The 23,940-nt window shown below is 37.8% G+C and overlaps 1 protein-coding gene across 1 annotated transcript in view; it reads right to left on the minus strand.

Moving 5' to 3' along the window:
* Positions 1–2,215: 2,215 nt before the first annotated feature.
* PRPH (peripherin) overlaps positions 2,216–23,940 on the minus strand; it is a 114,898-nt gene continuing 93,173 nt past the window's right edge. The window contains exons 7-9 of the mRNA XM_044083774.1: positions 12,460–12,509; positions 7,224–7,297; positions 2,216–4,009 (exon numbers count right to left, since the gene is read on the minus strand). Coding sequence (XP_043939709.1) covers positions 3,962–4,009; positions 7,224–7,297; positions 12,460–12,509 — 172 coding nt within the window. The 3' untranslated portion in view covers positions 2,216–3,961. The remainder of the gene's footprint in view (positions 4,010–7,223; positions 7,298–12,459; positions 12,510–23,940) is intronic.

Below are 23,940 nucleotides of genomic sequence, written 5' to 3' on the forward strand. Positions count from 1 at the left end.
GAAGCAACTGTTGCAAAAGAGAGTAAAATTCCATGAGTGGAGGAGCTCCCTGGTCAGCCTCAGTAAGAAGCTAAGATCCCTTATAAGATCCTCCAAAGCTAGCTACGAAAACAAAATCACCACTGATTCTAAGGACAACCACAAAGCATTCTATAGCTATGTCAAGAATCTCAAGGCAACACCCAGATCTGCTCTGAGTTATAGCACAACGGCACGAAAATTACAGAACCAACTGATATTGCCAACATCCTGGCAGATAGGTTCGGTGCTAACTTTACCCTCCTGTCACCCCCTAAAGGGCCCATATCTATACAGGAAGAATGCAGAGTCCTTGTAATCACAACTACGCAGATAAAAGCTGCACTCTCTAAAGCCAAAAACACAGCATCCATGGGACCAGACAAAATCCCAGGCTGCGTTTTACACGTACTTCAGAACGAACTGGCTCCCCACCTAAGCACCATGTTCAATCATAGCCTCACATCAGACTTTGTGCTCACTGAATGGCGCACAGCAACAGTTATCCCACTCCACAAAGGGGGAGCCACCACTGATCCCTGGAACTATCATCCTATTAACTTGACAAGCCTGGTCTGCAAGACCATGGAACGTATCATCATGGAACTCATAAATAAAGACATTAGTAAGCCCCAAACTCTGGACCCCACCCAGTTTGGGTTTGTGAAAGGCAGATCATGCCTCCTGAACCTGATTGACCTCTTTGAGGCAGTCACCAAAGCTGTAGATGAGGATAAGGTGGTTCACACAGCCTATCTTGACCTCACCAAGGCTTTCGACACCATCCCCCATTCTGGAATTATAGCTAAACTCACTAAACTAGGTATAAATCCCTACATCACAAGATGGGTTGCCAACTGGCTCACTGACAGAACCCACACTGTAAAGGTTGCAGACTCCAAATCTGACTAAAAACCAGTGACAAGTGGAGTACCACAAGGTTCAGTCCTGGGTCCACTCCTGTTTGGTATCTACATCTTTGAAGTATAGGCTAACACAGATGGCCTCTGGCTAACGAAGTTTGCAGATGACTGCAAACTAGGATCCATAGTCAAATCCCCAAATGATGTGGACATCCTACAAAAGGGCCTCACTGAGACAGATGCCTGGTGTCAGAGCCATGGCCTCAAGCTCAATGCCAAAAAGTGCACTGTCATCTCTTTTGGTAAAAACTCTGTACCCATGAGCTACCACATAGGCAGCAGTCTACTTAACACCAAATGTGTGATAAGAGACCTTGGGACCCAGGTGGACAGTAGTCTCTCCTTTAATAATCACATTCCCACAGTAGTCAGGAAGTCCTTCTATGTGGCACACCTCATCACAAAAGGGTTCTCATCAAGGAAAAAAAAGGTCATTGTTCCCCTCTACTCGACACTCATCAGACCAGTTATAGAGTACAATGCCCTTTTTGGAATGTACCTCACAAGACATCTGCAGCAGCTGGAAGGGCCACAGAAGTACCTCACAAAGAGGATTACTGGCCTCAAACAGATGCTCTATAGTGACAGTCTCAAAATAACTCCAGCTTTACTTCGTAGCATATCACCTACTCCGAGGTGATCTCTGTCTAACATATAAAGACATGTCAAACCCAGAGCTGTTTGACATGCTACACCTAAAGAAATCCCAATCCCTCCGAGCTACACGCTCTAGGGACCTAAACCTTGTCACCACAATAAACAGGACTTGCTGGAGGGGCAGATTCCTGTCCCAGAGACTTCCCATACTCCGGAACACGCTACCCATCTGTGTCAAGCAAAGTTCCTCATTAGCACTCGTCAAGAAAAATCTTGATGAGTGGATGGGAAATAGGAAATACACCCCGGGGATCACTTCTGTGGCTCTGCTCGACAGGGGCACAGGAAAATAACTTTCTTGGGTGGCATATGCCAGGGAACCTTGTTCTCTAGGCTTACTTAGGCCCTTGGGCCAATAGCCTAGTACCTACCTATGAACCTATGGATACCAATTCTTACATACTCAAAAGGTACAGCAGCAATATGAGGAAAAAAATAACAACTATTGGCTGACCCACTCATAATGCTTCATTCACGAGGAGACCTGCTCCATCAAGCATAACATCTCACTCCACACTCTAAAGAGATGAGTGCTACATGCACTCATGGACATATTAGGAGACTACTAACTGCCTGGATTCTGAGCTATCAACAGTGGGACTATGTGTGAAAGAATACAAACAAATGCAACATTAGATGGCCACCATCTTATGGAATCTAAAATGCAAATGAGGTACCTCCTAAATGTGTGCAGTGGAAGGAGTGATGATTCAGTAGATATGTAGGAGAGTTCAACACCTACTAAATACCCCTGGTGGTACCATGATGACCAACTATTGTGGCAAAGTGCCCAGAAATGCCTTAGCTGTAGTATCTGGGCCAAAGAGGGAGGGGAGTTGACTAAAACAAATGTTTGCATTTCTGAGCACCGATAAAAAAAACATCATTTTACATCAATACTTGTGGTTACAAAGAAGTGAAATGAAGAGAAAGGTCTGGTTGAGCACATTAGATGTTAGTAGACAAACATACCAGAAAACACATTTAGACCTGCAGCTGGACAGTAAGAGATTAATGAAGCCCCACCCTCCCAATGTATTACAGTGCAGATATTTTAAAGGTGACATGATACCGTAGGCACATTTCGGACTGGCGTATGTAATGCAGTGATGTATTGCGATGCGGCTCTTATTTTGTAAACATGATGCTCTTGTCATTAGTTTAAACTAACTTTATCACTTCCAGGTTGAAATTTGGGGGGGGGGGGTGCTATACTGTACCAGAATGTACAGACACTTTCCTGCTAAATATATTTAAAAATATGTCAAGAACCTCTATGATGTGAATAGAGGTATGAAGCAGATCCCCATATGGGTTTTGGTCAACACACTGGTGTATTTACATGTTCCTTACATTGTTGTAGTCATAAAAATATTCAGACATTGAATCGGGCTCCAGAAAAAAACACATTAAAATGCTGTTCATCCCTTAACAAGAGATGACAGTTGTGCAGACCATGACAGAAGGTTGCTAATAGATGAGGTCAGTGTAGTCTATTTAGTGTTATATTGATCAATAAAAAATAAGAAGATGCAGAACACATTGAGTAAACCCAGATCAACTAAAGGAGGCACACAAATGCCTACTCCATACTGAGGAGTTACAGTTACACCAGTTTAATATAAAGCAACTGTGAGCAGAAAATTCTTGTTTCAGGAGCCATAACTGCCAGCACTCCCCACTAACCAAATTTTGGCAGACTTTGTATTAGGCTACTAAGATTTTTGCCTGCCCATGTGGGCTTGTACTACAGAAGGCAACATTTTAGCATGTATACCATTTGAGCTAGTTGGAAACAAATTTGAGGTCATTTAATAAATAGTAATTATAGTCAATAACCTTGCTAGCCAGTAGCCACTTCATCTATTTGTATAACCACTGTTTAATGAAAGTTATGGAAATTCTAATGCCATGAAAGAGTGGAAGGAACAAAATACAAAACACCAGAGAACAATTTGATAACTGGCTATGCAAAAGCCCTACTCGATATGTTTGTGTTATGGTGTTAGAGAAGTTATTGCACTGACTTCATCTAAACAATTAGAAACTTTTCTAATTAAGCCAACTTGGACATTCTTACTGAGTGGTAGATGTGCCACCTGTCTTTCCCTGATAGCCTTAACATAGCTAGTGTATTCACTTATGTCTCTGCTTTTTCACTCTTCTGAATCTAGTTTGCACAAGTGAAGGTCACATATGGAACTCAGCAGTGAGGAAGGGATTCTCAGATACATTCATTACAATAACGCAGTTCACTAGGCAGGGGATCAGTCTGCCTTTGCAATATATTCTGTAGTATTTGTTCATGTTTGCCTTCTCGCCTTAAGTTGTAGTGTCATCTCACTCCATTTTTCAGATGAAGTCTAGTTGTCCACTTCTGCCTTCTTTTCCTTGCTCGATTCAGTTACCACCTAGAAATTGGAGGAAAAGGCTTTAGTCTTGTCATTTAATGTGGCCAACATAAGAAGAGGAATAAAAGTGACATTAAGACACTTGTATGACTTCACACTCTGCATTTCTGTACCTTTTTGCATGTACTTGCTATTCTGACATTAGCCAGTAGGGGGTGGGATTTCCTACACATATTACCAGACAACTGTACAGAATTCTTCCATAACACACTTGGCCTCTGCCTTGCATTCCGGAGATTATATGGAAAAAACCCTTAGTAACCTAAACAACAGTGCAGTGTGTTATTGTCACAACACTAGGCAGTCAAGAGCCTGTTTTATTCTTAGATATTTTTCTGCATACAGTAACCCAACATCTTATCTGTCATGCTTATGAATACCAAGTAACTCAAATACTAGGCAGTAAAAAGACATAACCATTTATAATCTAGTCACACTCTGTATGTAAATTAGTTTGAGCTCTGAGTTAACCCTGATGGTATAATGAGAAAGTAATAAATCCACACGAATGCATGGCACACACTTGTAACTGTTCTGCTCTCTACTCATGTCATTAACAAGCTGCTTAATGTTATCAATAATTCTGTATACAGTTTGGTGTTACTGAATGATAAAGTAGACCAGCTGCATTTAGTTAATACCGCAGTTATTTCATGTTACATGGAAACAGTACTATATGGTATGATGACAGGCATTTTTACTGAAATTTAATTCCCAACAGTTCCAAATTACAAAATCTCATGACAGAATAGACAAATGAATAGGTTGATGGCACTTACCTCTGAAATGTGGTAACTCAGATGTAAGAGTATTTACATAAAGGATATAGAGGGAGTAAAAGGCTATGCACCACAAAGAAGGAAACTGTCAGATTTTTTTATTCAGTTAGTATACTCAGTCTCAGCACCAGCTTCTCAGGTTCGATTCTCAGCTGATGTGCCCTCTGTTTGGAGTCTACATGTCCTCACTGAGTTCATGTGGTTTTCCTCTGTGTACTCCAGTTTCCTCCCACATCCCAAAGGTATGTAGTAGATGGAATGGTAACTCCAAATTGTCCATTGGTGTGTATGTGAAAGGTATGGCAATCTAGTTTTGTTCCCCTACTTGTCTAGGAAAATCAGTGAATGGTGTCAGCGGTTCATGGGGTCACTACAGGAATCAGCTGCATTCCAACAAAATTGGATTAATGGACTATAGTCTTGCTAAACATTCATCAGCTTCTGCATGATGTGCTCTACTTTCTAAACTCAGAGTACAAACATAAGACGATTCACCCCTGCCTAGCCAAATTGTCCCCATCTCATTTAGTGCTCTGGCAGACTGCCAGATGATTCCTAATTACTGCTGTGACTGGACAGCCATGTGATCAGTAAGCAACCAGTGATTATGTCCAGACAGTGAATTAGCTGATGGAATGTCATCTGATCAATAACTAAACAGTGGTAGCACCCCAATAGTTACTAAGACTCCCCTACATACGTTAGAGAACTACCACTATGAAGATGATATTGCATGTACTTTATAGTGTAGTGCCCAGAATATAGTCATAACTAAAAATCAGCTGTATGGGGACAGGAGAGACTGTATCCCACTCACTCACTTATATATACACTAATATTTCTCCTTCATTCACAATGGTATAATATTTAAACAGTAAAGAAACAGTACTTATTAATATATTTAGCTTGACTATGGACACAACTAACCTGTTTCAAGAAAGTGGGTAATTTTTTAGATTGATGTACCCTCACTATTTTACTGCTATTCTACCTCAGAGATAAAACTACATCAGAAGGTCCAGTGGTTTTACACAAGGCACATACGTGATTAAAATTACATTTTCAGTATGAAACGTGAGTAAAACCATCATTTCCTACTAGTTACAGTCTATTACCAGGGGTTTACATCACATATATATAGAGCAATTCATAATGAACCACTTTATGACTTAATGGTGCTAAATATTTCCTCAGGAGACATAGTTATAATTTTTTTTTTATTGATATTACACACCAATAGTCTAACACCAAAAGAGACCGGTCAGATCTACTGTATTACACATTCACAATATCAATCTCTTCTGCAGTATCAGCACATGTTGGAGACCTAGGTATGTATCACAAAGAATACCATCTTCTACACCACATAAAGTGAAGGACTTCTCTTACCCGATTCAAATGTAACTTGGACAAATGGATGTGTAATCAGAAATTCATCCTCAGTTAAGCACCCTTGTCCCTCATGAATAGAGCAATATGTAAATCTCCCATGTTATCCTTGCTCTGTCCATAACTGAATTATTTGTACACGAAATATAAGGGCTAAAAACTACCATAGGAACATAAGACTGGGCTTCTTAATATCCTCACCGATCAATAGCCTAGTAAGCACTTATGAACCCATATATGCTTCAGTCTGTGGACAGATCTGATACGTATCGATCAATAGCATGCTTAGAGAATTACATCTGAGTATTAACAGTACACAGACTACTTGTTTACTCCTTTGCTTAGTAGAGTGTCTGTTAAACAACTATGACACTAGAAGCTCTGCACATTGAATCAAAATATTCCTTTGTGTTGTCAATGATTCCAGTGTTCACCTTGTTGTTATAGATGGCCACTCCAGCTGTGCAGGCTGGACTAAGAACTCTCCAAGTCATGTAGTCTTAATGTCCCAGGGTGTGAAGCTCTATGTTATTAATGCTGACACATTATAGGAATCACCAGTGTAGGTGACCAGTTTAGAAACCTTGCCATTTGCTCAAAGTCCTTTAAAGAAATGGGGGGTTGACATAAAAGTTGAGGTCTTTACCTCACAAATACAAGATACAGTCTTTGCTTCTGACCTCTGGTTGTTGGTTAGGCCCTGTAATAGTCTGCAGACTGATAACCTGGTATTTATCTATGAACCCATGAAGTCTAATCATTTCAGATTTGCTTTCTTTTACATTAAGACCTGCCAGCCTCACACAAGTCTTCAAAAACATGCATTTCAATTGAAATATTTCACCATTTCAGGAAAGCAACCCTTCCCACTGAATTTATTACAACATGCAATGTTTCAATGACAAATATCATGATAAATACCAGAAGATGGCTGGTTCTTGGTAAGGTAGGTTGAGGATGGATGATTTCTTAGTTGATATAAGTGCATAAATGATGTACACATGATTATGTAAGAAAAGTAAATAGTTCAGCGCATTAGTACTGACCTCTCCATCACGGGTCTCAATAGTTTTGATGAGAACTGTTTTACTTCTCTGAACATCGGGGGAATGTTCAATGTCTGAAAAAAAGAAAACATCAACAAATATTATTTTACATTTTCTACAGTCACTGGCTGCTGTTGTCTCAAGGTTAGAGAACATTGGAATCCTGAACAGAGAGTGCTTATAAACTTTAAGATGTCACTACTGCTGCTGCATACTAGTACTGATATACTTTATGATGTCACTGCTGCATACTAGTACTGATATACTTTATGATGTCACTCCGCATATTAATACTGACATACTTTATGATATCACTGCTGCGTACTAGTACTGATATACTTTATGATGTCACTCTGCATATTAATACTGATATACTTTATGATATCACTGCTGCATACTTGTACTGATATACTTTATGATGTCACTCCGCATATTAATACTGATATACTTTATGATATCACTGCTGCATACTTGTACTGATGTACTTTAAGATGTCACCACTGCTGCTGCATGCTAGTATTTATATACTTTATGATGTCACTGCTGCATATTAGTACTGATGTACTGTATTATGTCACTGCTGCATACTAATACCATACACAGTTATAGCTTCCCATATTCTTAAGATAATTACTGCAGATGGCCAATGGCACGGAAATAAAGCATTCTTTGTGTCATCAGTAATCCACTTCAGGAAGAAGTGCTTGTCATTGGATAGTCAGATGGGCAAGACTGAGCATCCAGTGAACAAGTTTACTGAGAAAAGGAGAGTGGGGCGGAGAAGGGAAGAATGGAGTTTGCAGGCCTCGTATGAAGGGATCCCATCCCTGGTAGAGGTGGGAGAATGACACTATGGTACACCATGTGAAGACTGCGTACATGTGATACTGTGGGTAGGATCTTCATGTTATAATATTACTGCATGCCTTTCTTATGTCAGGAAGACATCAGAGCAAAATATAGTATCTAACTAAATATTTAGGGTTAAACCTCATATGCCTCTGCTACTCATTACTGATATAACCTCCCCAAAACAGGAAAAGCTTGATATATAGGTCTATATTACGTCTGCAAAAACTCATCTCCAATGTTGCTGTTATTGTGGTCCCCCCCCTCTACTGATTCTGGTAGTTCGATTGTCCATAGTTCACATTGCCTTGCCCCCCCCCCCTCCAGTTCATTAACCGCTGAGATCTGCTCAGGAGGGGTGGTTCTAAAGGGATGTTATGCTCAGAATTAACCCATCATCATCATCATTAATAACATCACAACCATCCTGCCTATCAGACCACTAGCTTGTTGCCCTTCAGGTGGATCTGGATAAGCCCTGCCTGCTTCATAATCAGTTTTATCTCTTGACAATTTCTTCTGTTTCTTGTTTTAAACTGTACCAAATCAATTTCCACATTTTTAAATAAATTATTAAATTAAATCGTTCTGTGCTCAAAAAGCAAGTCCCTTTTAATTTCATGATCAAGTCTGTTAATGTCTTTGAGTATACCAGACATTTTCCTGTTGTTGTCACTAATGAACATATTAAGTAACTCACACCCTTGCCTGTTGAAAAATGTTTTGAGATCCTTATGCAGTTGTGAGTCTTTCACCAAACCGGTCGGGTATTTCCATGTCCTTAAACCCTTAGGGATCTGCTCCTTTCTTAAACACTCGTTGAAGTATTCATTTTCCAACTGTAACTTTTTCTACTTCCATAAAAGTTCCTTAAAGTAACAAAACTGGTCGTCCCGGCTCCCACACCTGTTGCCAACATTGACATTATAGCCACGAAGCCCAGTTTCATTTCTAAGCCAGTCATCAACAGAAAATGAAGGTGTGACATCGTCACGCACACACAGCAACGAACCTGATCCAGTAGCGTTACTGTTAACGTTGTTGGTAGCTCCACAGCCTTTGTCATTGAGACAAACATTAGAACACATAATCCTTTGTGCAGGTGTAGTTAATGAATTGTCAGGGCTTTCTGGTTGCAAATGATTAAGGCCCTGAGAGTGAACTAATCCTCGTTGATTCATAAGTGAATCAACCTTGGCTGACAGTATTGCAACAGAAGAAGTAAGCGGTCACAGATTGCAATAAAGCATTAAAATCGATGTTGCCAGTACTGCTAGGGTCTTCACCTCCATCCATGACAAACACAAACTAAGAAAAGCGAAAATATCCAAACCCAGAGACAGCTGAATGGAGAACTGAAGAAATGAAGAAGTCAATTTTATGTACTTTTGACGAAAGCGCTAAACTCTTATTGTGGTGGAATAAAACTGTTGGATTTTTATTTTTGGCGCAGTGCTCTAGGTTATTTACTCCATTCAGCTTTTTCTGGGTTTGGATATTTTCGTTTTTCTTAGTTTGTGTTTGTCATGGATGGAGGTGAAGTCCCTAGCAGTACTGGCAACATCGATTTTAATTCTTTATTGCAATCTGTGACATTGCTTACTTCTTCTGTTGCCCTACTGTCTGCCAAGGTTGATTCACTTATGAATCGAGGATTAGTTCACTCTCAGGGCCTTAATCATTTGCAGCCAGAAAGACCTGACAATTTATTAATTACACCTGCACAAAGGATTATGTGTTCTAATGTTCATCTCAATGACAAAGGCTGTGGAGCTACCAACAACGTTAACAGTAATGCTACTGGATCAGGTTCGTTGCTGTGTGTGCTTGACGATGTCACACCTTCATTTTCTGTTGATGACTGGCTTAGAAATGATACTGGGCTTTATGGCTGTAATGTCAATGTTAACAACAGGTGTGGGAGCCGGGACGACCAGTTTTGTTGCTTTAAGGAACTTTTATGGAAGTACAAAAAGTTACAGTTGGAAAATGAATACTTCAACGAGTGTTTAAGAAGGGAGCAGATCCCTAAGGGTTTAAGGACATGGAAATACCTGACTGGTTTGGTGAAAGACTCACAACTGCATAAGGATCTCAAAACATTTTTCAACAGGCAAGGGTGTGAGTTACTTAATATGTTCATTAGTGACAACAACAGGAAAATGTCTGGTATACTCAAAGACATTAACAGACTTGATCATGAAATTAAAAGGGACTTGTTTTTTGTTTTTGAGCACAGAACGATTGAATTTAATAATTTATTTAAAAATGTGGAAATTGACAGTTTAAAAATAAGAAACAGAAGAAATTGTCAAGAGATAAAACTGATTATGAAGCAGGCAGGGCTTATCCAGATCCACCTGAAGGGCAACAAGCTAGGTGGTCTGATAGGCAGGATGGTTGTGATGTTATTAATAATGATGATGATGCGTTAATTCTGAGCATACCGTCCCTTTAGAACCCCCCCCCCGAGCAGATCTCAGCAGTTAATGAACCAGGGGGGGGGGCAAGGCAATGTGAACTATGGACAATCGAACTACCAGAATCAGTGGAGGGGGGAGACCACAACAACAGCAACATTGGAGATGAGTGATGCCAATGTTTGCAACATTATTTCCAACTTTGGTAATGATTTTAAGGTGTACAGAAGTCCCTTTCAGTGAACAATTGTTTGCTGAATGATAACCAGCTAAATCTAACTCCCTCGGACAGTCATTCCAGACTATTTTTTTCCTAGGGGAAAAAAATGCTTGGCCAACCTAAAACCAAACAAAATTTAAGACCCTTCAAAGTGGCGGGCTTTGCCTCTCACAACCCCCAATGTAGGGGGCTGTGCCCCCCCAACCTCCCTACCTAAATATACCAACTCCAAGATTGCACTACAGTGGGGAAAAGGGCAAATTGTCAATGTTGGCCAAGCATTTTTGCCCCTAAGAAAATATTCGCTGAAATGGCCATTTGTAGGAGTTAGATTTCGCTGGTTATCATTCGTCGAAGAGCCATTTGCTGAAAGGGGTTTTCGCAGACGTAATACAGACCCTGATATACAACATCAAACACAAGTTTTAGGGTTTTGCTACATCTACTCTGTTTGGATTTAACTTGTCTGTGCAGTAATACCAAATCCAAGATAGAAAGTTCAATGGTTCTTGCTGAGACAAGGAGTACATACAGTGACTGAAAACTGGGAGAATAACCAAATAAAATCAAATAATGACTACAAGTATTGTAATAAAAAAACTGGGTGCTCCTACAGTAAAGTGCTTTCTTATGGCTATCATCTATCCATTCCTGTCCCTGGTCTACCAGTAAGGTCCTACATGTCACTGTAAGAGATGCATAATTAAGGTTTGTACATGCCTGTACTGAGTTGTGACATGCATATAAAAATTGCTGCAATATAATAACATTTATATGTTATTATTTTTTCATTTGCAGTATGGTAAAAAGAAACCATGGACCCACACTTCATGTATATCACAATATAATTCATAATTATAATAATTAACTTACTCAGCATCGTCATCAGTTCCCCTTCTCCCATTTTTGTATGGGGTCAGGATGTCATATTCACCATCAGCTCTAGGTGATGTGGTCACACTGACTACTATTTATAGAGCCAGATGGCTAGCCCCATCTTAGCATTGACTGCTATTTGTGCATAAATGCGTGCAGTTAGCCATTAATAAATGTAACATTTAATGCAAGTTTCATGTATGATTATATATGTATTTTATGATTGTGGAGTAGATTATTATTATGAGGCCATGCTGCATTCTTTTTTCAGATTCTTATCCATTCGTAGATTTCATTATATTTTGTATTATTGACAGGTTTGAGATGTGAACTGTGCACTAGGCCATGAAGAAGGCATGTTTGTGAAATGACACTATTATGCCAGTGTGAAAGAGTAATACAGAGGAAGACGAGCAGCATTGCTGTGTTAGTGCGATTTACTACCTGTGAGTATTTGCTCATACCACTGCCCTGCAATGACATCGGCTGAGAAGGACAGAGTCCAGAGTATGGATGTAAAGGTCAGAACATGTAAGCAAATCAACCTAGGCAGAGGAGAGTATTGAACCTTACTCTAAATTCCAGGTATCACACAGAATTGGCTGTGACAGGCTACCGCCATAACAGACTTGTAGTAGTGACCTTTTTGTTAAACACCAGCAGTTTGGAATGTTGTGGCAGTACTGAGTCTTTTACATTTGTCTTATACTCCTGTTATGGCAGTACCAAGTGACATTATGTAATAGACCTTTGGCACCAGAACCCCACGCATTTGTCATCGATATTACATCTTTTATACCCATGACAAAATATTTTTAGTAAGGTGTATCACAACAACAATCACAAAAAATAGTATTTAAGACTAACTTACCAGAGCTTCTAATGCTTAGTGAGGCCAGAGACTGGATAGGCATTGCAATCCTAAAAAAAGCAAATACAAATCATTAACCCATACATGGAACATGCCCATCAAGTTATCCTCCTGTTAGTTTCCTCACTGCTACCTATTAATTGCCTATCTGAGCAGAAATCGCCATTGCCCACAGTCTTTTCTGCCAGAGACATGCCTTTGAAAGGAGTGTGTAGTGCATAACTTTAATGTGTTCAGCAATGACGTAAAGTCTTGTAATTTAGATACCCATGCGATCACATCATTTACTAATCAATCTGCACAATATCAAGGTGTCGTCATTTTAAAAAGCGGCCACTGCGTTTTAAGGGAGATGGAAGCTGAGTTATTTCCACACAGACAAATGACACTGATCTAAGTGGTGCTAATATGAGCAGGAGATAGAATCTACATTAAAAATGTCACTGGTGATATACAGACTAAGTGCTACAGAAAAAAAAAAAACATTCTGTGTTCTACCAGTAAAGCTAAATATGAAACTTGCTAAGTTGAGGCTTAGCTACGCCTCTATGATTAGGCCATAAAAGTAGATAGTTCATTCCCACATGTCCTTCCAGTTACAGAAGTCTATATTTACATATGTATGTATGTATTTACAGCCAGATAAATGACTACATTGAAAAACTCTTTTTAACCACGAACCAGAACAAAAGTAATATAAATTCTAAACTTACACTGGAGAACATGGATGATGCAGTACTGAGATAAACTATTGCATAAGTAAAAGGAAAACCACGATACGAAAACAAGATCATGCAACCACAGTCGGCACTTTAATAAAATGATTAAAACTTTCTCATCTGCTCCTTCAGATACCAAGATAAAACATAATTTGCACAATTCATTTAAATCTATTAAATGTACTGGTCACATATTCAAGCATCACATCATGTAAATAAGCAATAACCCACATCTGGGTGTGGGTAATGCTGAGTTTATCCATGGTTGGTGTGGTTTGGTCACAAGGCCAAATCCCGAGTGACCAAACAAAGCCAACCGTGAGTAAATCCAGCATTGCCCACACCCAGCCATGGCTTATTGCTATTATACAATGACATTATTTAAGAAAAAAATACTTACTTTTCTTAAAAAATGTCTTTGTATAATGCCTCTATGTTCCCCTTCTGTGTTTTGCAGGTATCCTGGGGCTTTTTTTGACATACTGTGCATGTGTAAAGGACTTGTGTTCCCACACTTTAGCAGTACATCTGTGCTGTGCAAAGGTAGCAATGGAGAAAGAAAGATCTCTGTTGCTTTTTTTTTTATTTATTTTGAAGAAAAGAAAGAAACTGGGAGACTTTTTAAATTCAGGAGATCCGGGACAGGCAAAATAAAAGGATAATCAGGTAAGTTTATTCAATTTTGCAGAACGTACCTGATAATTTTCTTATTTTTGTCTGCGGTGTCTCCCTCATTCATTTCAGGTCTTCCGTTTTCTTTTTGGTTTTAAATAAAAAAAAAAAAGAAAAGTAAAAAAAAATTACAAGAAATACTAATGGGAAAATGTACGGGCAACTGGACCTTTTCCCATTGGTATATTTTCAGATTTACAACAAGCTCGCTGGTTGGGCTGGCCAATCAGCGTACTTGTTTTTGAATATTAATGGCCAGTCATTGTATAATAAATAATAATCAATGTATGAATGTATATATGTGTGTGTGTGTGTATAATATATATATATATAGATATATATATATATATATATATATATATATATATATATATATATAAGAATCACTGCAGTCACCAGGCTGAAGATCGTATACATCCACTTTAATAGTTAAAAGCCATAAAAAATCACAAACATAAAAAAGAAAAAGAAAAATAAGATAAGCACCTTTGGGTTCTTACAACCCTTCATCAGATCTAATCAAGTAAAGCCGTAGTTCAGTATTTAAAACACTAACAGCCAATCAAAAACCATTTCTTTCTTCAGTCAACCCATGTCCAGCCTCTAATATGCGTGCCATATATATGTGGCATCATCATAAACATTAATTCCATAGAAGAGAGTTCTGGATGAAGATTTTTACAATTGAATTCATGGAAGAAGGAATAACATTTACAAGCTGCTAATTTTATTCAGATGTTAAGATCTGGTTTTGGTGAGCTGATGTTTGCCCAATGAGTTTCCATTATTTTTGGCTTTTGGCAGCATATTAGAGGCTGGACATTGGTTGACTGGCAATCCAAATGGTTTTTGATTGGCTGTTAGTGTTTTAAATATTGAACTACGGCTTTAGTTGATTAGATCCGATGAAGGGTTGTAAGAACCCAAAAGTGCTTATCTTATTTTTCTTTTTTTATGGCTTTTAACCATTAAGGTGGATGTATACGATCTTCAGCCTGGTAACCGCAGTAATTCTTTTGTATTTCATTGCTGCAGTTCCTACACTTAGTGGTTCTTTGACTGTTGTTCCTGGAATGTTTGTTTATATATATATATATATATATATATATATATATATATATATATATATATATATATATATATCGAAGTAAAAAAATGTGCAGCACTCCGAAAAAAAACAATAATCCAACCAGAAGAATGCTTCAGAGCCGAGAAAAACACCAGTTGTCCAGTTTACCTTATTTTATTCACGAACAATGGAACAGTAAACACATAAACGCAGTTGACATTCACAACACAATCGTGTTTTCGTCCCTCCTATTAGGACTTCATCAGATAAATTTTTTAAAACTTTTTCTGCTTAAATACTTCATTGCAATTTAATTAACCAATAAAAATAGTCAAACACTTTTCAAATGGATGAATCGACATTCATAATATGCCGTGAATATTCATGAACTATTTAATATTAATAAGAATACATCTTAGTGGTAAAAATTGTGTATGTTTTACCAACATTTATCCTAACCTGTCTTTTAATTAATTAAAAACTAATACATCTCCAACAGTATTGAAAAACATGATTTAAACTTAATAATTCAATGAATCATTATATTAGTTTATGTTTGTGTATATAAAAAAAAACCTAAAACTAATATCTAGATATTACTAGCATAGAATGATTTGTTTAGAGACCCCCTCTAGTGTGCAAAACTTACAATTACATTTTAAATAAATAATTCTTTTTAGTGAAGAATTCATTCTAGTGAATGTATCACAATAAATCAAATTTAAAATTCTGAATCTAAAATGATTAAACTTAATCAAATTAAATACTTGGAAATAAAAAAATATATATGTAAAAAATTTTTATATATAAAAAAATTAAGTTAAAAACTGTGTCCTAAAAACCTAACTTGTGGAGAACAACTCAAAATGGATTTACCCAACCTCATATCTTATTAGCTTTTAATTTTAATAATGGTCCAATAGAAAGATTTTCATTTAGTCCAGGTTTCCTGCTTGCATCAAGGTTAACCTGCCACCACAACTCCCAACTTTCCAAAATTTCCTCCCATGGACCTCCTCTAGCATCCGGTTTTATTTGTTCCAAAACAAAAAATAAAAAACTAGCTACTGCACAACATTTAGTATGTCTATAAAGTGCATTTGTCTCCCTAGTCTTTTTAATATCATAAATGTGTTCATAAATTCGCCTTTTAAAAAACCTCTCGGTTTTACCCACATAGAATGAATGGCATTTTTGACAAACTGCTAAATAAACTACCCCTTGAGTGTTACAATTATAAACGTGCTTGCTTTCTATCTTCCTTTTTCTATTTTCAATAAATATTTCTCCTTTGTTCATAATATAGGGACACTGTGGACATTTTCCACATCTAAAGGTACCCATCCTTCTATTCTAACTTCCTTCTTATCTACTCCCATCCTTTCTAATTTACTTTTTATATTTGGTGGGTTTCTGTATATAAATTGCAGTTTTAGAGTTTTAATTTCCTCCATATCTGTGAAAGATAAAAATCTTTCCCATTCCCTTGAAAATATACCTTTTATATCTTGATTAAACGTGTTAAATTCCATCACAAATCTTTTCTGCAATTTTTCATTCCCTTCGTTAACACCTTTACCTTCACCATCTGTATTCCTACCCTCAGTTTGCCCTTTTATAGGCTGAAATGTATCTTTCCTGCCCATTTCTATCTCTTTTCTAATGTCATGAATAAATTGTTTAGGGTAACCTCTTTCTAAGAACATACTCTCTAATTTATTGCATTCTTCCATAAAATCTGAATCTCTACTTGTCATCCTAGAACCCCTCACAAACTGCCCTTTAACTATGTTTTTCTTACAGTGTAAGGGGTGATAACTGTCAAAATGTAGGTAGGAATTACAGTGTGTGTTTTTCCTGTACACTCTAGTTTCAAATTTATGGTCCCTTTTGTATACTTCCACATATATATAAACTGTTACACATCTGCATTTTGATTTATGCAAAGTTTAAAGCAAGGCTTAAAAAATAAAAAAAACATTATCTTTTTATACTGAAACAATTTCAGTATGGATTACCAGGGTGACTGTCTGCATCATAGACTGTTAATCCAATTGTATTCAGAGCACTCTATCTCATTAATAAAATCACAACCTCTAATGCGTTTTACAATCATTTGTAAAACTGTAAACTCAAAGTAGTGTTCTTGCCTCTTTTCCCTAATATGTCTGAACAGAGAATTAGTTTGCACACTTCTCTTGATATCAGAAAGTTGATCACAAATGTATTCCTTTAACTTGAGATTAGTGCATATGTGGCAATTCACAGTATAACCTATATTCTTGCTATTACAAGCAGCATAAGTATTAAAATAATATTTTCTATTATTAATAGGCTATATATGAAAAAGTCATATCTGCATATAAATTTACAGGAAAAAAACACTTCAGGCATGGAAATATGTCTTTCTTCTAAGTGAAAGTAGTATTTTGTTTAAGCATATGTTGTTGTTTATAACCTAACTTTTGCTTTAATGTTTTTTTGCTCTGTAGTGTTTCTCCCACATATTTGCTCTTTTTCAGAACGTCTAAGCCACCCAGAACATGCCAATGTCTCTTAATTATCTCTTGGATTGTTTTCACTGTGCCAGTTGACGTTAACAGATAATTTGACTGCTTTTTCATTCCTCATATTATTGCTGTCACTAGATTCACTCATGCTAGTATCCATATTTGTACCCATTTGAAATATCGGGACCTACTAAAATAAGTCCCAATATAAGGAGGACACTGAACATCCAAAAGATCAGACTTACACATACTAAGTCAGAGATGCCATTTCTTGGAATATTCCCTTTTCCCCGAGATATGTCAATCTTGGAGTTTATATATATATATATATATATATATATATATATATATATAAAAACTTCAGGGGTGGAGGGTTTGCCCCCTACATGAGAGGTGCAGGAGGGCTTGCCCCACCTGCAAATAGATGTTTAAAGAAGAGTGTTTTTTGAAATTCACTCTTCTCTTGTGTTTTCAGTCTCTTTTTCATCTTGCCAGCACTCAGCATTTCAATAGGGAGCCATTAATATTGTTATTCGTTTGTTATTTGTACTTGAAAAAACAGGTTCAGCCATATCATGGCATCCATCTGTAAAAGGCTAATAATAAATAAAGGCAGTGTTGATTTATGTAAACAATAACAGTATATTAGTAAAGGCAGAACATATAATATATGTGGATTTCTATTGGGTGTACGAAGCCGGCACAGTTGAATCCATGATCACTGAAAGTTCAAAACAGTGTAAAATATTGAATCTCAAAAGTACCCACCACTTTTGACATAGGAACACGCTCTATCATTGATTCTGGTGTGGAAGGGAGGGAGTAACACCAGAGGTTCAGTCTTTTGAACTTTTTGCACGCCTAACATTTGGCCCTTTCACTTTTCTCTTCCTGGATTTGACTGTGCTGGCTTTGCACATCCAATAGTATGTGTGTGTGTGTGTGTGTGTGTGTGTGTGTGTGTGTGTGTGTGTGTGTGTGTGTGCGTGCGTATATATATACATATATATATATATATATATATATATATATATATATATATATATATATATACATACATATATATATATATATATATATAGGTTTACTATCAAATTGTCGATCCCGTTTTGTGCGACGCGCATTGCCCGAACGCGGAACTGCGAACGTCACAACACCGACGCCCAGATGTGCGAACGGCAAAACCTTGCCCCCATCCGACCCATGGTAGCATGGGCGTGGAGGTGTTGCGCGGCCGGTAATGTCGATCGTCTGAGTTTCGTGGTTTCGGTTCGCTATCGAAATGGTTTCGGTGTTTCGGTTCACGCAAACGCGTCGATGGGGTCGCCGTTCGCACGGAGTGCATTCGCACATTTAATAGTAAACCATATATATATTTTTTTTTAATACACACACACGCATATATATACCTGATATTGCCGACACTCCAGAATGCCGACAACCATATGGCTGACACCATATGATCGACATTCGGAATGCCGACAATGCGGAACCGGCATCTCACTATAGTGCAGAATGGAATGATTTCCATTCCTGCACTGTAGTGCGATCTTGGAGTTGGTATATTAAAATTACAGGGGATGTGGGGAGTGCAGGGGGGTGGAGCCCCCCTGCTAGCAGTTGAAAGGGAATTTTATGTTCCTTTTTCATAGTTTTCTTCCAATCTCTAGATTTCGGTTGTTGGTGATGTGGTGTCAGCCATGTGGTTGTACGCGTTGTGAGCTTTTGATCTTGTCAAGTAGATCCATATATATATATATATATATATATATATATATATATATATATATATATGTATATATATATATATATATATATATGTATAGGTCCCCTTCAGTCGAGCGAACGTTTATAAGTTTGAACTACATATGGCTGAGATGATATGGTCGAACTTATAAAAGCCCGATCTGACTGAATGGAGATCGCCGTACAGAGCAGAAAGGGAAGATCTCCCATTTCCGCAATGTAGTGCAATCTCGGTGTTGGTATATTTAAGTAAGGGCAGTGTGGGGGGTGCAGGGGGGTGTAGCCCCCCTGCTATAGATGTGTAATTTTGTGTTTTTTTCTTTTTGTGGTTTTACGTCAGTTTTTGAACTTTTACAAGTTCGAATATATGGTCTCGGCCATATGTGGTTCGAATTTGTAAAAGTTCGAATGACTGAAGTAGACTCATATATATATATATATATATATATATATATGTATATGTATATATATATATATATATATGTATATGTATATATATATATATATATATATGTATATATATATACATATATATATAGGTGTGTGTGTGTGTGTGTGTGTGTGTGTGTGTGTGTGTGTGTGTGTGTGTGTCTGTGTATAAAGATGCAGATACTGGTCTTAGCCTTTTGAAGTTCAGAGTTTTGTAACTTCGGGCTTTAGAAGGGGATATACATATATACATATATATATATATATATATATATATATATATATATATATATATATATATATATGGGATCCGTACAGATCCCTGAATGGCAACATCACCAAAACAGATTCGGCTGTGCATACTTGTGCGAAAGTGCTTTTCACCAAAGAAGCACTTTCACGTAAGTATGCCTGTTGCGGAGGTTGTACTTTGGTGCGGATAAGGGAAAGTTCCCTTTTCCCCACTGTAGTGTGACCTCGGAGTGAGAATATTAAAGTAGGGGGGTGTGGGGAGGGGCTGGGCGTGCAGGGGGGCTTGCCCCCCTGCAAAAACATAAATTTAATGTTTTTTTTTTTTAACACACTTTAATGAAAGCACTTTTTCAGTGAAAGCACTTTCGTTAAAGTGTGTTCGGTGATTGTGGATTCGGACTATTGAACTATTGTTCAATAGTCCTAGATCCATACAGATATATATATATATATATATATATATATATATATATATATATATATACACACACACACACACACACACCCACACAAACGCACACACACATGCACACACACATGCACATATATACATGTACACTAACATACACACACAAAATTGCTATCTGGGTTCAATATTGGAAATAATTTACGCATTTAGCTCTAACCTTAATGAAATTGTCAGACTGAAATCTGAAAACCATAATTATAAAGGTATATCTTACATCATTTTGAGCTGGTTTCCAGAGAACAGGCCCCATATTGACTGAAAAACTATGAGCCTGAGTTTCTGGTAAGTCTGACAAAAACAGAGCCAGCATTATCCGTATACCTGGGTAAATAGTTAGAGAGCAACAGTGCAGCTATTATTTCAAGCTTAGGTTGTGGAACACCATCCTGACATCTAAAATCTCACTGATACTCAGGCACTCCATTGGTTTTGGTTGAAAATGTTGCCCTGTCCCTCATTAATTCGTGGTTATATGTTTTTCAGAAATTGTGATGGATTCAGTCAACAAATAATACCCAACATTACTGTTACAGTCTTTTTTTTGCATCAGAAAGTGCATTTTGATGATCTTATTCTGTCAAATTTCCAAGTCAGAACTATTAATATGTGTGTTCCTGATCTATGCCCTTTGCCCCTGAATTATTTCTGGTCTGATCCCTGATTCTGGAGGTAAGAAGTTGAGAGCTAAGATACCATGTAACTTATTGCTTTTCTTTCAGTACAGTTTATATCTATGCATAGCTTAATAACTTGGGGAAAACAGAAGCCAATGCTTTGTAATTGATTCACTTCTTAATTTCGAAGTACCAAAATCCCAAGGTTCAGAATATTGAATTCAGAAACTCGAGATCTTGGAATCTCGAAATTAAGACCCCCTCCCAAAAAAAAGCAGTCAACACGTCACAAAATATGTTCTGGCAGGGGGGCAAGCAACCCCACACACCCCCGCTACTTAAATATACCACCTCTGAGATCGCACTACAGTGAGGAAAGGGGAAATCTCCCTTTCTGCACTGTTTGTCGATCTCCGTTCAGGATTTCAAAGTTTTAAAACTTCGATCATATGAATTTCAAAGTTTTAAGCTTCGAAATTCTGTAGGGGACCCTTTGTAATATATTAAATCATACTGCCAAGCATGGACTTAACACATCTGTCTCAGCCCCAGCCTTCTTTTTCCAGCTTTTCCAGTTGGCAATGCTAAATCATTTGAGAGGCCTAATTTTTTTTTCTATTGACCTCAGACTTATGTGTCCTGGAGTACTGTGAAACCCAACTTCACTGAATGTACTACTGCCATTATTTTTGTGATACTGTAAATTCTTAGTGCTCTTGTACCTTCTTTGCAATTTATCATTGTTAACTGCTCTTTTCATTGTTTCCCCTGGACAAGGATGAAAGTGGTCTGCTTTGGAGAAGTCCACTTATCTGGTTAAAATGTGTGTTTCAACAGCAGGAACTAGCAGCCATGCCATGAGAAGTAGAACAGTGGATATGTAACATATGCCAGCACAGCTAGCTGAAATTTAATAAAGAATTATATGTCATTTATGTATGAAACTGATTTGTACAGATGCTTGTGCTTAAAAATTAATTTGTAAAGTTCATTGTGTTAAAAATGTATCAACAGTGTGCCCTGCATGAAAGAAAAGAAATGTACATATATTATTTTAACTGAATTGAATGTACATGTTTTAACAGAGGATACTGGAAGAGAAGAGATTAATCACAATCCAGCTGCATCAAACTTTGAAAATAGTAAGAAATTAAAAATTATGGGCCTAGGCTATAAAGATGTTATCTCACAGTTATGAATGAAGCCAGAGATGCAATGTCTGTAAGAAGTATGGCTTTGTAGCCCTGTAGGAGGAGTAGAAGTGCTAAAATGGTTTTATGACTTCCAGCAGCTAGAGCAGATCTGAGCAAAGCTCTGTCTGTGTGCATGGTAACACATAGGTGTTAAACCCTGACAGCTGCTAGTGATGGCAGATAGTGCAGGAAACAGAGTCAGATGACCAGATGCGTGTGATGTCATTCTGTAAGCCAGAAATAATAGTTAGATATTAGCATAAGATTGCTCTTTGTATTTTGCATTCTGTCTTGGATTCAACAAGGACCACTCACCCACATCATCTTGCCTTGCTCTATTCAGTAAGCAGGAACAGTAATTATCTAGCTCAATCAAGAAATTATAGTGAGAAGAGTTAAGTATTGTTTTTTTTGAAAATGTGTGAATCTTTCCAGCTGTGTTGTTTTTAATATTTCCAGTGGCTGAAACTCTGGTGTTTACTGTAAATAGATATTTAGTATTTTCTTGTTCTTTTGTTATTTACTGTTAAATATATTTAAACTTTTCATTATGGCTGATCCTTTTTAGAAAATATTTAAGCTTTGAGAGTATTTGCATATATTTATTTGGTGATAACTGTGGCCATTCCTGAAAGTCTGACGGTTTGGTCAACAATACCATTTGTATTAATATTAATTTCACTCAGTATAATTGGGTACCCTTGCAAATGCCTTAGGTGGCAGGGTTTGTAGTGCCTGGTGGCAGTGATAACTACCTTGTAGTCTGGGCAGAAGGGGGCATAGCTAGTAAACCTGTGCCAGCCTTTCCCAGGTGTGTGTGTGTGTGTGTGTGTGTGTGTGTGTGTGTGTGTGTGTGTGTGTGTGTGTGTGTGTGTGTGTGTGTATATGTGTGCAAATCAAATCTCAAAGTGTGTGTGTGCCAGCTACTTGGAGCAGGGACACGAAGCACTGGTTTCACAGAGAAAAGTGGTGGAGGACTTGGTTTGGGCACTCGGCTGAGGACTTAACTTTGAAGCTGTACCAGTGGGGAGTCTTACTGAGGACCTGGAGGGAGACAGACAGAAAAATCCAGACTCATGTGACTGTGTTCCCTGTGTGCTCTTAAGGGAAATTGTGCCTGATGCAGAGAGGTCTGCATCTGGAAATACTGAGTGTATCCATTTGTATTCCAAGTGAACATCCCTCTCCAGTGTCAGTGGTGAGGATTCAGGCTCCTTGATTACTGGCCCAGAGTGGGGGATGTCACATTGTGATTGATAATTATTATGTTTAAAAAGGCATAGATCCTGAGGATTGACACTCTGTTAAAGAATTGGTACTGAGCTACAAACAGCTGCTGCTTAAGGCAGAGTCAGCTCTGTGCCCCTTGATGATGTGTTCAACAGTGTGCTGGTCAAGAAAGCAGTAAATGAAAGTACTACTTCATGAGGGCTTCCTCACATGTCAATGAAATGTAACTCAAGAAACGCCAAAAATATATGGTTAGAACTCATCTATTTTATAATCTCCTGAAAGTGTTTTTTTCTTTTAATGGAATTGCTGTTGTTAATATTGTCACTATTTTTGACTGATTCTCTTTTTCCTCAAGGTTGCACAACCATGCAGTACGTGTGTGTGTGTGTGTGTGTGTGTGTGTGTGTGTGTGTGTGTGTGTGTGTGTGTGTGTGTGTGTGTGTGTGTGTGTGTGTCTGTGTGTGTGTGTGTGTCTGTGTGTGTGTGTGTGCGTGTGTGTTGTGTTGTGTTGTGCTGTGTATGTACAGTATGTACAGTATGTACATATATATATATATATATATATAGAGAGAGAG

This window comes from Protopterus annectens, chromosome 9.part0 (genome assembly GCF_019279795.1).
Source record: "Protopterus annectens isolate FY-2018-M chromosome 9.part0, PAN1.0, whole genome shotgun sequence".
In the NCBI taxonomy this organism is placed as follows: Eukaryota; Metazoa; Chordata; order Ceratodontiformes; family Protopteridae; genus Protopterus; species Protopterus annectens.